At 32.3% G+C, this 17,139-nt stretch overlaps 2 protein-coding genes across 2 annotated transcripts; one reads left to right on the forward strand and one right to left on the reverse strand.

Moving 5' to 3' along the window:
• The first annotated feature begins 9,603 nt into the window (after window positions 1-9,603).
• Window positions 9,604-10,920, forward strand: LOC105158955 (uncharacterized). The gene is made up of 2 exons (XM_011075878.3): window positions 9,604-10,025; window positions 10,137-10,920. Exons 1-2 carry the CDS (start codon window positions 9,828-9,830, stop codon window positions 10,512-10,514), a joined length of 576 nt encoding a protein of 191 aa, XP_011074180.1. The 5' UTR covers window positions 9,604-9,827; the 3' UTR covers window positions 10,515-10,920.
• Window positions 10,921-11,738: 818 nt separating this feature from the next.
• LOC105158956 (putative mitochondrial adenine nucleotide transporter BTL3) lies at window positions 11,739-16,800 on the reverse strand. Its single transcript, XM_011075879.3, has 4 exons — window positions 16,194-16,800; window positions 15,535-15,838; window positions 14,373-14,840; window positions 11,739-12,063 (listed from the first exon to the last, which is right to left on the reverse strand). Exons 1-4 carry the CDS (start codon window positions 16,595-16,597, stop codon window positions 11,995-11,997), a joined length of 1,245 nt encoding a protein of 414 aa, XP_011074181.1. The 5' UTR covers window positions 16,598-16,800; the 3' UTR covers window positions 11,739-11,994.
• Between the last annotated feature and the right edge of the window lie 339 nt (window positions 16,801-17,139).

Here is a 17,139-nt window from a genome sequence, read left to right on the forward strand (position 1 = left end):
GTCTAAGCATCATCATTGATAATTAAAGTGGAAAATAAAAAGATAATATGAAGTTAGTCAAATGAATATTCTTGAAGATTTAATAAATAATTTTTTTTGAAATAATTAAAAAATTAATTAATTTTCTGATTTTTTAAATATTTAATATTATAAAAACATTTATATAAGTACTTACCGAAGTTTAGTTCTTCTTATTGTTAGAATAAATTTAGAAAGAGAAATTAAATAAACTATAAAAATGAAGCGCACAGATAAACCATCAATGATGTTTTAACCTAATAGTAAAAAATGAAAAGAGTTGTTTGTATTTTTTTAATTTCAAAATGTGTATCTAGAGTTGCATGGAGAGGAAAGAATTGCACCCACCAGCCACCAACAAGAAGTAGGGCCACAAATTTACTCTGAAAAATTGGGACCATATGTTTCTGTTTGGCATAAACTAGTACATGTATTAAATGGACAAGAAATTGCTATTTGACCATTTATTTATACCCTTTCAATTAATGATTTGTTTCACTACAAATATTATTGGTTTTATTGACTTAGGAGTTTGGTCTATTTTCATGCTTGCAATTTAATTTCCATTATTTGACCAAACAACGGGCTTACCTTAAAAAACAATATATATATTGATGCGGGCAAAAATAGTACGAGTTTAATAGATATGAAATATCATTCGGAGTTTGGGCCAGACATATGCGGGCTTCAGAGAGGAAACCTATAAAAAAATATATTAGCACACTGCTCCCAAATTAGTATTTAATTCATAATAAGTCAGAAAAATAAATAAATTTGAATGGAATTGAGTTATGGTGAAGAATGTTGATTAATAATGCAAGAACACATAGTAGTATACTTGTAGCATGCTTAGAAGCTGCTTAGAGCGAGAGAACCGTCCATCGCATGGAGGGACTAAATTTGTATTTATAGAGGTAGCGCCCCCTCTGCAGGGAGTTTGGCTTACTCAAAGAAATTTGCAGAAGTTGGTTAGATAGGGGATAAGGCCTCCCTTATCGGTGGGGGATGTGTTTTAGTAGGAGTCCTATTTGTCTTGTAAGATCTCGTGCCTTCAATGAGTCTGCTTTGTCAGAGAATCCTTCTTTACTTACGTGGGCCTGCTCGAGTCAATATGGTCCGAGGTGTTTGATGCCATCTAGAACAGAGGCCTAACTGGACACATATTGGAGTGTGGGCTGCCATGTGTTCAGATTTTTGGGCCAAATGACTTCTTGACCTTGACTATGGCTAGGGCCGCCATCCTCTTTCTTGAACTACTTGGTTATGTAGTGGGCTAGGGTGCTCCAAGCACCCACGTCATATATATATATATATATATATATATACATATTAATACAAAAAAAATAGGGATCGGTCTCTAGGCATTTGAAACTTTGCTGAAATACGTTGTCAATAGTCTATCAATGTATGATTGGACCGTTTTAGGTGTCCTAAAAAATTTATTGTGCAAGTACATTAATACACAATTTTTGGAATCGAACCTCACTTATATATGGATTTAACTTATTCTTGTAATTTTTTTCAATACGTCTGAATTCACGAGTATGGAAATGTTTGCTGACACTTTTTTAAGAAGATTTTCTTTTAACAGGATTTTAAGTACGTATTGCCAGAGAAAAAAAATTAGTGATTGTATGAATATTATCACTGATTATACAAATTAAATGTCAGATTATTTGTGTTTTGGTATATGGTAATGGTGCTCACAATTTCATTATTACTTGTAGTAACTAGTGATACAAAAGTATATTAAATATAAAGTTGTTATGATAAACAATTAGGGGTATATATAGTAAACAACCCAATGAAGAAAATACAATATTACCATAAGTTGAATTATCACTAAATTGTAAATATGACACTAATTATTAATAAGGGATGATTACACTGTTCTTTCGTTAGATTTGGTATAATTACACGTAAATTTTTTGCGATTTTAAAAATTATATCTAGTACCCCTAATATTTATTTTTATATATCAAATAGATCCATTAGTTAATCAAAATTCGTCGAATTTGCTGATATTAGCAAAAAATAAAATTATATTTACTTCCAATTAATTTATTACCGACTTATTGCAGGTCAAACAAATTTTTCTTGTCAAATTACCTTTATAAGGGTGAAAATATATATATTTGCACATGCATTAGAGTGTGAAGATGCTTAAAGATAGTTTGATTAGAAAAAAGATTTGTTTGCGCTGCAATTAGTCAGTAACAAGTTAATTTAGGGTAAATATAATTTTTCATTCAATATTTTTGCTAACATCAGTAAAATTTAGTAAATTTTGACTAACGAATGGGTCTAACTGTTTGACGGAGACAAACATAAGGAATACTAATCATAAAAAGTTTATATATAATTACACCAAACTCTATCCCTATTGATAATGCAATTCAAATAATTTATGTATCATTGTTACACCAAACCCATGTTTTCATAACCAGATGAGTACCAAATTTACATATATACTATATTATTAAGATTAAGCGGTGTAGAATAACTTTCTTGATCTGAATTATATGCACGAACTAAATTAACTCTCTTATAATTTAAGGGTAAATATCATAATCAATTCTTTAATTTTTTATTTATAATCACTTTAATCCCTCGTCTTTGTTTCCTTAACCTAGAATCCCAAAACTTTGGATTTTGTTTCAAATTAGTTGTTACGACCACTTCACGACCAAAATGTAGGTAGATTATGAATTCTTTTTTTACTTTTTTCACTTTAGTTTTTTAAATTTTAAAAAATATCTGATTTTCTTATTTTGAACAGGAAAAATATTGTAGCTACCACCCAAAATGCTGGTCGTTGATGCTTCTTTAAGGATTGGTAGTTGGTACCTTGGTGGCCAACATAAAGCTGAAAAATTGATTATTGTTACATATTTTTACGACAATTTGACCAAATTATGATGCTCTTAGATGCCGTCCATATTTTTCACAATAAAAAAACTAACATGAAAAATATGATAAAGAAGCATTTTTGCAACCAAGAAAACCTTCGCATTGGGTTTGCATCAATCCAAGAGCACAGTAATTTTGCCAAATTGCTAGAAAGTATGAACAATAACTCGCACTTGCACTTTTTCTTACTCTGCATGTGTTATTGGTCATCAAGGGAACATCCTTTAAATAACCAGCATTTCAAGTGAAAAATTGCAGTCTTTCTCCCACAAAATAAGGACCAATATCGCATTTTTGAAAACTTAACGCAACAAAGTGAAGAGAGCGAAAAAGTTCAGCTATATTTTTATCGAAAAATGGTCAGAGTGACTAACTTGCAACAAAATCTAAGATTTAGTGATTGCTAGCATGATATTAACATGAATTCTAAACACTAAAAAGCGACCAACTATGGTATTTATCCTTTATTTAATTTAAAAAGAAAATCAAAATACGACGTGCATGTCAAAAATTATTAATTAAATTCATATATCTTGCACACACATTTAATGTGTCACAATTTGGTTTGTATGGCTATTTTTCAGTTGATTGCAAATGAGAACATCTGAAAGGAGGTCCACCCAACGAGCATGAATTAACTTCCAATTAATTGATTGTGAATACTTAATTATTATTTTTTTTTCAAGAACACACAGACACCCACTTGGGTATGTGTGTGTGTTGCATAAATGAAGGGAAGAGGGGGTGGGTTGAAGTCATTTAATCAAAGGCAGAAAGGCTATGGTTAGAGTGGAGGTGTTTTAATGCTCCCCCCTTCAATTCTGCATTTAAAGCAATTGAAGGCGAGTTAGTGAGGGCAGGTGGACTTACTAAGGCCGTGTTTGTTCCTCCAATTTATTCCATCTGCAGATATGTTATACCAAAGATTGCGTTAACTTCTTTAAGAGTGAATTTAGGTGATTGTTAATTTTAACGAGTAAGATACAACTCGATTTTCTCAACTGCAAAGCCTACAAAACAACCCATTATTTGAACTACATTAGATGCCTAAGTCGGGTAGATGTAAGAGAAATCTAATAGAAGACAATAAGAATGATGAAGTAGCAAAAGTCACACATGCTGCATGGAGGGACGAGTATTTATAGATTTTTCCAAATTGTATGATATCACATGAACCACAGTCAGACACCAAAATAATCGAATGATCACAACGAGTCTATACATATTAGGGTTTATGAAGTGTTGGGGCTGAATTTTGTCAAAAAATCATAATTATAGAAAAATCCTGATTCAAACCTTATATTCTTACACTTTTTGTCTTACATCCAGTTACATACAAAACAAAAAAAAAAAACCAGCCCAATCAAACCATTCTATCTCATTTTTTTTTTTCTGATTGAGATGAGATGAAAATTATAAACCACCACAATTGACAACCTTAATTATCACTTCGGGTCGTTTATCCCAAATGTATGCTCATATTTCAATGGCCTTTTTAATTTTATTTTGCCACATGAAAGTTCATGTTTTTATTTTTATTTAAATTGAAATAAGTGCATAACAAGTACTAAATATTTTTCGCCACTAGTAAAAATATAATTTTTCGCCACGGTTAATTCTTATAGCCAAAAAAGAAAATCATAACAAGTACAAATTAACCACGACTTCGCAACGGCCATCGGATGTTGTTTCTACAAGTATGGTCAAAACATTAACCATGGCCAAAACTATGACAAATATTTTGATTGTGGCTAAAAACCATGACGAATATTACTTAATGTGGTAAAAGTTTAAATTTTTACTTTGATTTTATTTAACCGTGATTAATAGTATTAATTTACCACAATTTTTAGGTCTTGGTCATTTATAGTGTAATGAAAACTCAATTTTTTTGTAGTGTCCAAAATATTCACAATTTCTCTATATAAATTAGCTAATAATGTAATTTAGATTTATTTTTATATAATAATAATATTTATATGCATTACTAAAATTTTATATTTTAGATTATTTATCAATTATATATTTTTATATTTAAATTTTAAATTATTTATAGCTTTTTATTTATTAAATTTATATTACATGTTAAATAGATGAAAACACTCCCCTGTTTCATAGGATTTCTCTCTCTTCCTAGGTTTGTGTGAGTGTGTTCGTGCATGCACGTAGATACACGCATGCATATATATTTATATATGAAAAAATTCTAACACTGACAAGTTTTAGTCAAATTTAAGTTAATATTTAGATAACAAATATAATATATTTGTCATATAATTTAAAAAAACAACGACCAATTGCATTTTGAATATATTACACTTAGTATGTAATTAATTCACCTAACAAACTTAATACGAATAAAAAAAATTATATATCTACATAAAAAATACTATTTATATTCAAATGACGATTAATAACATTGTTGCATTAATTTTTAACTATAAAAATTATACTCCTGATAAGATCATATTTAAAATTAATTATAATTACTTTTTTTTTAACAAAAGTGACTCCATGTCTTTTTAACACCACTGCTCCAATTTTTTCTTTGTATCTAATACCTTAAGTTGGCTCTTTTTTTTTAAAAAAAAATAATAATTTGTATGTTTATATATTTTAAAATATAAAAACATATTTATTATATGCATGTAAGACAATGTGTCCCTACGATTCGTATGTAGTAATATTATGTGACTGTGTATTGGCCACCAAATGGAACAATTATGGATAATGACGGGGTTTTATCGCAATGGTAACAAAAAGATCAAAATACTCTCAATAAAAAGCAAATTACTCTTGCAGGATAAGGATTCATATATATTTTTTATTTAACTTGGGTTGCATCGAATTCGACCCGACCTGATCGAGTGACCCGTAACTATGATTATTAATTATCATGTATTTGGAAGATCAAGATCATGACACGTGGATCTGTACAAGTACATACGTAATATCTCAAAGCTATTTTCGATTAAGTTACATCATTATTATTTCAGCAAGGTATTCTTCGCTTTTCTTTTGATCTCACGTGAACTGACTTAAGTATAAGAGGGTTTCGCTAGGGACCTCCCAATAAGTCTAATAATTTGCTTGTCTTTCTCAAATTCTCAAACATCTCCGAACCCGGACTACTCTAAAGACGACTTTGATTCCGCACCTGGATCAAAGAATAAATTAAGATAATATATAGTCAGTTTCTTAATTTTAGATATATGCTTTTATTAAAATAATAATTGTGTTTCAATTAAATTGATAAGTACATAAAAATAAATGATAAAAGAAGAAGGTAAAATATAAGAAGTTCGTAATTTACTTTTAAAATTTCAACAAACTCGTCAGTTTTAATTATAGAGTTATCTTGATAGTGTCTTATAAACTCTATGATTTTATTCTATTCAAAACACTCCAAGTACTTATTTTTAAAACAAGATTTAACCTTTTAAAAGCTCTAAAGTTTATTTTAGGATTAATTACCCGTAGGCCACCTCCAAAAATATAAGATTACACTTTTTCTCAAAAAATATTACACTTACACGCCCTCTTTTACTGTTGACCTACTCCCATTAGTGTTTGGATAGAAAATACTGATATCAACAAAAATTGCATAAACTTCCAATTTTAACCCCCCCCCCCCAATTTAGCATTCCACTAGTAATATTTTTTTATATTTGTAAGGGGGTAAATGTACTATACATAAAGTCAAAAGGGAGTAATTTTAATAAAATATTATTTTTAAATTATAGCTATTGGATAAAAAGTAGCCACATATGAATAAAAAATTAATTATCTCTTTTGTAGTTTTTTTGCTTCGTATATGGGGGAGGTGAACACAATTGTTGCATATATTTCTTGAAGCACTAGATGAAGTATTCAGACAAGATATTTTCAAGAAATAAATACAACAATGATGTTAACCTCACCCCTTATACAACAAGTAACCGAAACACCAAAGATGACTAATTTTTTCATTCATCAGTAGTTACTTTACACCTAATGGCTAAAATTTGTGAATAATATTTTAATACAAATATATCCTTTTGACCTCATATATAGTACATTTATCCCTTACAGATATAAAAATATTACTAATAGAATGTTGAATGAAGGGTAAAATTAAAAAAAAATTATTATTTTCTTTTGCCAACATCTGCATTCAAACCCTAACAGAAGAAAATCAATTGTAAATGGAGAATTTTCAAAAGGGATATAAGTATAATTTTTAAAAAATTGAGAAAAAGTGTAATTTAACATTTTCATATCAAATGTATGTTTGTGGGTGTTGGGGGGGGGGGGAGGAGGAGGAATTCATAGCTCACAAAAATATGGTTGAATTTTAATAGGTAAGGGGTGGGGTTGTGAGGTTCTTAAAGGGGTTGTACAGTTGAGAGGAATGGGTTTGTATGACTAAATATTTGATATCATAGGACAGTGGTTTGGTTCAATTGAATGGGCGTGTGAGAGTGCAGAAATCAGCCTTTAAAGCTTTGCTTGTTTGTGTAGAGTTGGAGCTATCAATGCCCTATTAAAGAATCCATACCCCCCTCTTCAACTGTTTGCAACTCCCATTTAATGACACACTTCTGCCCCCCTTTGTTTTTGTTTTTATTTTTATTTCTAATTTTCAATGGTATAGAAATACTTTATTGGTTTTTGTATGAGAAATAAAATATAGTTGAGTTGTATGTTTCTAAAGTTAGGTTTATAGGTGTGGGAAATGATAATTTTGTTTAGATTTGATTTGTTATATAGGAATTTTATAGATCTTGTAATTTTGAATATATAGTATAATGTTATTTTTCTTTTTTAAAAGGTCAATGTTGTCGTGTTATATTCTATGTATAACTAAAGACATAAGTAATGATGAGGTCTAAAAGAGTGGTTTGAGAAGTGTGTTTTCAATAGACTTAAACTGTAATTTTCGTTAAAAATGAATGTTTTCAATGGGATTGGATTAAACAAATAAGTTTTCAAAATGTTGAAATAGTGTAAAACTTGAAAATTGAGTTAATAATACCCGACACCCCAAAATCCCTTTCCTCCCCTTAAACACTTCACTGCCCTTTACTATTCAAGAACTTTCGTCGTCAAAAATTTTGTTCAAATCAGACAACGTCTTGAGATTGATTTATAAGTTTTTCAAAATATCTTATAAGGTATATATAAAAAAATAAGTTTTAGGAATTCATAAGATATTGTAAAGTAGTTATTGAGTTCCACTTTGTAAGAATTTTTTTCTATAGAATCCAAAAGAAGATATTAAGAGGTGAGAGCTTGTAAGTTCCTTAAATAGGTATGAAATAGTTTGTAAAATAGTTTCTTTAGTTTGAATGTATTGATATGGGACCACCCTTTTAAAAATGATTATAAAGCCCCTAAAAATCATGTTAATCGAAGAAATGGCCCTAGATATGCACATTTCACGTTTGTATGACTCAAATTCAAATCAACTCAAATTTGATAATGTACTTGTCTCCTCAATCGTCTAATCAGATTTAAATCGACGGTTCAGAAGGAGTCGTACAAGTCAATAGAGCTTATAAACTCATGCCCTCCAAATACTAGATATAACTTTTTTTCTACATTTGCTATTCTCTTGAACTTCGCCTTAAAAACCGTCATAGGAACTTAAAATTAAGAGGTTAGTAATCAAAGCCTTCCTAGTGTTGTTTTCATCGAGCTTGTGCCCATAGATGAACTTAAGAGAGATTTAGGACCAGAAACCGGATTACTTACCTAAATTCAAACCTTAAACCGCATACTAATTACAAATTTATCAGTACTAACATTTGCTTTATAATCTTATTTTGTTTCAAAATTAGTTCTAACATTTTATATGCATAAAAATATATTTTGCAAAACGTATGAACTTGTAAAATCCGTTAAATAAGTTCAACTAAAATACATGTTTTGTTCCTACTTTGAGAAGAATAGCCAACATCACTTACTACACAATTTTGTGGATGAAATTACACTTTTAGTTCAGTAGAATAAGGAGTTCAAATTTTTAGTTCTCTGCTTTATAAATTTTTAAAATGGTCCCAAAATTGGAAGAATTCAACACAATTTTAAAAATTTTGTAAAACAGAGGACGGAAAGTGTTGAAACCCATCTTATGGGACTAAAAGTGCAAATTTTGCCCGATTTGGTGGGTACAGTCAAACTGAGGCTACACTAGTTACAATCATGTACACAAAAAATATTTCGTCGTAATACTTTGTTCTACGGACATAATATGATCGAGGCGAGTGTATAATCAAACTCAACGTCTTTCTTGAAAAGTGTGATTAGTCATGGAACCTAAAAAACCAACTGTCCTAGTTGATCATTAAATGGAAATGATGGTACATGACATTAATTAAGGAGGTGAAGATTGGTGCAATCAAGATCAGGTGTCTTTAAGTGTTAACTGCTGCATTAATGTATGTATAATGCATTCTATTACCAAGTAGAGTTGGATAGGATCAAACATCTACTCTTGTAAGAAAAGAGTTGGATCCATGTACTAATTGAGAAGCAAACTTCAATTCAATATTTCACAGACATAGCAGAGATGGGTCCTCTCAGTTTCACATTTAAGGCTGTTTCCCTTGTAGATTGTATATATCTGATAGAAAAATTCTTCTGTGACTCGAGTGTGCATGAATCATTTGGCTGTAGGCATCATCCTACACTGGATCATGGTATTAGTATACTGCTGACCATTAGATTATAAAGGGTGGTGTTTCTACGATCCACCTATTTTAATCCAATGGTCTTGGATGGATCGAGAGTGTCAGACACAGTCTCTACTAAAGTAGAGAAACGTATCTCGCGCTCATAGTGCTTCTTCCTAACCCTATAAAACCCTCCCCAAGATTTTAACCATTCTTACAACCAAACCCTCTTTGAGTTTGTCAAACATGATGTCTTTACAAACATCAGAAGGAGTGTTATCCGATTCAAAACAATTGTCAAAGAAAAGAAAATGGGATGATGTTCCAGCAGATGGGATCTCTGAGAAGCCAGAGAAAATCAAGAGCATGAAGCCTATTTCCGACTACAACTCCCAGAATCAGACACCAAGTCCTCTTGAGTGGCAACAGTATCTCGATATAAAGGTGTGTCATCCATTGTCAAACTCTTAATATTCATACTTCCATTTCTTGTGTGAATTCTTACATATAAATTCACACATGGAGATGACTGATAGATATCTCTTGCATACGCAGTCAGGGCAAATGTTCTTCTACAATACAAAGACTAGTAAAAGGGCCTCAAACGATCCAAAGTTGAGCATACATCCATACAATCCAGCTCCCATGAGCTTGGATCTGGAACTCAATCCACCATGCCAATCTCATCAAGTGGTAGACAGCAATAGGAAGCATGGTTTTAGTACAACCTCAATCTATCATCAGAAAGATCATGTTATGATCTCTAGCGCTATTACCAGATCGCCCTCGTGGCTAACGTTTGAAGGGGACCAACAAGAGATGGTAACTGCAGTGTGCAAAAAGTGTTACATGTTGGTGATGATGTGCAAGTCTACCCCTGCATGTCCTAACTGCAAATTCATGCACTCGTTGGATCAAGAAGTCGAGGGATGATGTTATATACCTTGTACTTGCCTCAGCGCCTTCTCTTGAGGATCTGAGAAAGAAAAAGGTTGTCATAAAGAGAGGGAGATGCTTCATAATGTGTAATAAAACAGAGTATGTATAGTTAGTGGCAAATTGTGATAATGAGTTATATGTAAAGGAGAAATAGACTAGTAATTTCTCAATTTGCTTTGCAATGGTGTGTATGAATGACTGGTTTTCTCCCCATCTTGTCGGCCCTCGTTATGTATGAGCGAGTAAGAAGATCGAAATGAAACCGTCTGATTCAATTGTTGTCAGCGGCCATGAAATTGTGATCATCGATCTTTTGTCATCCAGGAGCCAAAGATACAAAAAGAGCTTTGGTTTCTCTTACAAGGAAGCTCGTTATGCGAGTTGCTTTCGTTTATTATTCTAGCTTCACATTGATTATTACAAATGTGCAATGAATTATCCGCATCCACATATTTACTCTTACATATGTCATAAACACATAGAAGACTAATTAACGTTAGCGACCTTCAATCGGGAAAGTATCATATAATCATAGAACTGACATGTCTTTCTTTCAAGTCATATCTAGTCGAACTCAACTCCTAAGTAATTATAAATATACCCCAAATTTGATCTGTCTCATGCATTCAAATCCTTCCGCCTTTTGCATACTTAGTAAGTTAACTAAGGCGCCGATTGGCTAGCTATGGAAGCCATGCGCACCAAAGAGAAAAAGACTTCGCTTCCTACATCCCCGACTGTCTGAACCGTCTTGCTACAATAGATAGGCTAGGACGTCCTTCTTTTAAATTTTGTTGTAATGAAGTAGTACTCCGTAAAATTTAATGTTTTACTCGTTGTAAAAAAAGTAGTACTCTATCTGCTTTGAGTCGATTCTTGTACTAAAATATTCCTTTTATTTTTAAATGTTAATAAACGAATAAGGGTCCACCAAACCTCCTGCTTAGGCACGGACGGCTTTTAAAAAAGAAAAGAAAAAAGAAACCATAGGCACCCTCATGGCAATCTCATCTTAAAGAAAGAGTCTCCTCGACCATATTCTATCCAAACTAAATCTTACATGACATAGATGGAACCATTTTGAAACTCAAATTCATTTGATCTTAAAATTGGGTTAAAAGGTTCATCCTCATTTAGACACTCATTTTCCATATTTTCTCAACATTAATTAGGTTATACTGCAAGAGCAAAAATGCAGAACAGCACAGAAATTAGAAATATCATGAACAACATAAGCTTTTCATGTAAGAGGTTGAAGGACCCTGAATTGGGAAATGTATTATTATACATGTCAACATACATCAAAATGAACAAGAAAACGACAAGGATAGTGGTAATGATGATTCCTTCGTCTTGCTGCAAGAGATTATGGTAATATAAAATGACATTGGTTCCTACTTTTGTTCTTCAATAATCCTTCATATAAGATTTTGGGAATTCCCTCTGTGACTATTTGTTAAGAAGGTTGTGTGATTCATTCCACCTTAAGAACGATCTTCATGAACTCGTAAACAAAGAAGCTTATCGATGCCGAAGGTAATACCTGGAGTACCACAGACAAGGTTTGGGACATACATCAACAAACAGTAGCCATATTGCCAAAAATTAACAAGGAATTGTAATTGCAATATTGCCAAAAATTAACAAGGAATTGTAATTGCAAAAGTTTCATCCTTGTTCAAAATAGCTATGAAGTAAGCACAAGCACCAACCGCAACGCAACAAAATCGTCATGCCAGACATGAACAAGAAACACAATAATTTACTCATTCTAGAATGACAATCCTTATTTCTTCCTAAATTTTCCGTCCGCAACGACCATTCGTAATAGAAGTTGTAATATAATAAAGGCTGCCGAAAGAGGAACTAAAACAGTCATGGGCAGAGGTGATAACTCTGTGCTCGAAATCAAGAATATTCAAGATCAAAAGGAACAGTAAGATAACAGATTTTTTTCTTAACCATACTGATTTAAAATGACTGGGCCAGTAGTGATTTTAGTGATTTTGGTTTAGCCCTAGGTATATTCAAATTCTTGGGAAAGAAGTAAGAAAGACAGGGATAATCCATCTAACATGTCCTTCACTAGGCCTTCCAACATGGGATCAAATATATATTTTGACGTGAAAATGCGAATATGTTTAGATTACTCGATGAGATTGCATTTTATGTTGCTAGTGGTGTCCAATCAATATATTTTTTATTTGATACAAATGATAGACAAATCAAATGTATTCTTTATGAAATTGCAGCTATATGGTAGTAATGTCATATCAAAGTATTATGAGAGGAATGAATATATCATTAGTTCATAAAATTAATATTTGAAATTTTTTCTACATATGTAAATATATATAAAAGTATGATTGAGATGAGAAGGATAGTAAAACTATGGAGAGAACACATATGAACAAGGGTAAATTACAACAACCTATGTTGAGGTTTGGCATAATTACGAACACCCCTCGTTGTTTGAAAAATTATAAATACCCTCCATGATGTTTGATGAAATTATGTAATCCTTGGATGGAGGTATGAAATTGTCAACTACACCCTTACTGTATTTTTTTCTTTTATAAAAAGATCAGACGTAGTGGATGAAAAAATTAAAAAAAAATTATTAAATTTTTTTTTCACTTAGTCAATAAAAAAATAGCTAATTTTAAAAAAAAAAAATTATAATTTTTAGTCCACAATGGCATTTTGGTCAGTTGACCATAAAAAATGAATAAAAACCTAACGGAGACTAACGGAATGGGCTAATTGTTAGACGGCCGTTAAAATCAGGGGGGTATTCATAATTTTCCCAACAACAAGGGGGGTATTTGTAATTATGCCAAATCTCAGGAGAGGTCGTTGTAATTTACCCTATACACAAATATGTTTTTATTTTCGTCATTGTTTTAAAACTGAAAAATTGAAAATGAAACCAAACAAGGTATCAATAGCAGGCCAAAGAGGCTTCAATTTCACTAAAAACTTGAAATCAACTTTTTGCGGGCTTGACTACTGAATTGAATTTTAGGTTTAGTTTTAATTTTTAAATAATTTTTAATCTTCAGCAAGGTTCAGCCAGCTCACATTCTGTGAATGCATGTATTTGCGAGTTGCATATTTTCCAGAATTTATGGTAAGGTACTTTATTTGATGCCTTTTATGTTTATTAATAGTATTAAGTTATAAAGTCATCTTCAAATTACCTTATCTTAAAAAGTTATTTATTTAGCTGTAACCTTCATTTCTCAATTTCAAAGGAAAATGAATAAGTAATCTTAATTTAGTAAAGCCCATGCTTTTCACTGTTCCACAATACTCCATTTGGGTCTTAATTTAGTGATGGAAAGCAAAAGTTATCATAACTAGAACTCCGGACATTATTCTTTTTCTAACAAATAGGACTATCAATTCTAGTAATTTCTTAAAATTTAATTGAATACCATTAAAATAGAAATGAAATAAAATGTATAGATCAATAAAAACCTTTAAAATTTAGATTTATAACATTTTCTCATTCATATTTTCTTTGAACTAAACCAGAAAACATTTCCCTTAATACTTTCCTCACTCAAATATATCCAAATGGAGCACTAAATGATAGAATCCCATTGACCTCTATCTTTTTCCTGCACACTGTTCACGGGCAAAAATCATGTAAACAGTCTAATCAAGTTTGTTCTGCGGCAATGTCTTTTAAGCTATTATGTGGTATATACATCTGATTATGCATGTTGAGAGATATAAAGAAGTACATTTCAAAGTATTACTAAATATTCTTAGGTTTAGTTTTAAGAGAGGAGATGCCTTTACCCGATGCTGCAAAGTAAGAAACAACTTCAGATATTAAAGGCATACCTGTAATAAGCTGGGAATAAGACCTGCATAAAGAGCAGGAACACCACCTCGCTCAACTATTTTGACACAAGTTGCTAATGCACTCAATTTAGATGCCCCGTCTTGCAGTTGGAGCTGCCTTCTCAACACCTCAAACGGGTAGGTAGCAGCTTCTGCACAAGCACCGGCAATAGCACCATGCAATAGAGTTCTCATTGGTCCCAATTCCAGTTGCTCCAAAGCATTCAATTCCTGATCCTGTTGTTTCAGATTCTGAATTCTTTTTCTTCCTTCAGGTGAATGCAAGTAAGCTGATTTCAACATGTCATATACACCATAGAAAACTGCACCTGATGGTGCCATACTTAAAATGGATGGCAATAATCCCTTGTAAAGAGACAAGAACCCTTCATGTCGGACAACATGTTGAAAAGCTCCAATGACACCACCCAATGCTTCTCCACCAGGTGCCACCAGCCTGGTCCGGATCTGAAATGCATATATTAGTCCTGATATTGCAGACCATATAAACCGCAATAAATAAGCGGCATTCTACTTCTATACGAATTCAAGGATAGTTTACTTTCATAAAGAAAAATATATGGAATGACTAATCTATTGGCAATAAGAGTAGGTAATAATCAAAAGCATACTTGTTTCATCCCACCTACCATCCTATGAGGGGGCAAACCCAATTTACCTCCTTTACAGGGCACATCAGAGACAAATTTTCTTAGGCATATTCCGAATAAATCTGATTTGTAATTACTAATGTGATTTCTGGAGAGAAAAAGTGGAATTACTTCCGACTTACTTTCCTTACCTCTTTCTTCTTTCATCCAATTTTAGAAAACCATATTCCTCTATGTTCTCTCCTTGCCTGTCCTTTCCGTCCATTATCCCTCCTTCAAAATTCGAACAAATATCAAAGGTCAATTCTTTAAGTACTATAACTAATTTTCAACTTATTTCCACAAAGAAATATAGTAGCACTAGTGCGCATGGAAGATGAGCTTATTCTCAGAATCAATGTGCATCACAGACTCCCAAATCAACCATTCCCCATTCTCTTTTACAAACAAAGTTGGTTCTACATATAAGATTCCTGTATGCTTTTAGCTAAAAACATGACTCAAAATATAGCAAAACTATAAGATCGCACAAGTTATGAACTGTCGCTCACAGTATCCAGTGGCAAGCAGAGCACAGTAGCTGTAATACCAGCAGCAGCACCAGCAATAAATCTCACAGAATTTGTGGTTTCTTCATCTCCAGATAATTTGAGTAGCTGCTTTCTGTATGTATCATAAGCACAGAAATTGATCGCCTTGAAAGGAGCAGTACGAAGTATGTTCACAAAATTTCCCTTCCAAAAGCCTCTCAAGCCTTGAGTCGTAGCTATTCTGTTAACAAGCTCATATAGGTTCCTCTTCTCACCACGAACTATATATTCCAACTTCAGCCTCTCAAGTGGAGCAACACAAGTTCTGATTAAAGAACAATCATTAGCACAGTGCTGTACTTGGGATACCAACAGAAGTAGTAGGTTCAGTATTCAGAACTTTGTAATGCAAATTCATCACACTAATCTGTTAAGAAGACATAGCTCGAAAAGAACTCGTAAGAAACAAGAAACTAGGCCATTATTTTCTTCCTCTTCACATTATTCAAGTTATTTTCTGAACAAAACTCATAACACACACACTCACATACACACACACATATTCCTAAGAAACTTAGAACCATGCGAAGCAGTCAGCTCAAAGGAGTGAAATAATCGACACAACTAATAGAAGCATCGGTTAACTATCTACCATAATTTTAACAACAAAGAAGACAAACCTTGAAACCATGGCAGCCACAGCCCCGGCCCACAAATGCTTGGTGGTGTTCACCGCCCCCCGGCCCCTTAACCTAACCTTCACCCTTTTACCCGCCTTCACCGCGGCCACGCCAACGGCTTCCTTACTCTCATTACCTCCACTCCCCACCACACATTCAGTTGAATTATTAATCACTCCATCTTTCCCCTTAACTGACAAGCTCAAACACAAAAAATCACCACGCTTTCTCCTCCAGCACACGGGACGACCGTGACCACAAACTTCACCGGAAATTGTATTGACAATTGAAGAAGGAACAGTACTAGCATCCAGGAACAATCCACCGAAACAGAAATTTGAGTTGTTCGGATTATCAGGTAAAACCGGATGAGAATTTTCGAGCCGAACACCAAATCCTGACATTTTGTACGTGGAATACGGTGTTATACACGATTGGGGTGTCAAATAATAGAGATTTTAGTGGTTGAAAATTGAAATTTTTGTAGAAAATGGGGAAGAAAGGAATTGAGAGAGAGGAAATGGCAGCGTCTCAGGGTAGCTTCCATTGCTGGGCAGAGTAACTCTGCAATCAATATCTCAATGTACCCCGGTAACCAATTGATTGTTTATCGCTTTCTTTTTTTGTTATTATTATTTTTGTATTTCTATGTATTCAAGATTTCTCTCTATTTTTCTTTTAATAATTTACTTTATATGTTTATATATGCGTACAATAATAAGTTTTTATTTTTAAATATATTATAAATAAAAATAATTTAAATATATTATTTATACAATAAAAAAAATTAATATATATCATAAATCATTGTTTATAAATAAAAAAATAAATTTTAAATTACAAAATATTTTTGTCTTATTATTTGTATTTTATAATATTTTGTGAAGAGTTACGGCAAAAGAATATTGGTTTGAAATATGAAAATAGATCTTAATTTTTATAAAAG

Source organism: Sesamum indicum, linkage group LG3 (assembly GCF_026168435.1).
Source record: "Sesamum indicum cultivar Baizhima isolate 11 linkage group LG3, ASM2616843v1, whole genome shotgun sequence".
Lineage (NCBI taxonomy): Eukaryota > Viridiplantae > Streptophyta > Magnoliopsida > Lamiales > Pedaliaceae > Sesamum > Sesamum indicum.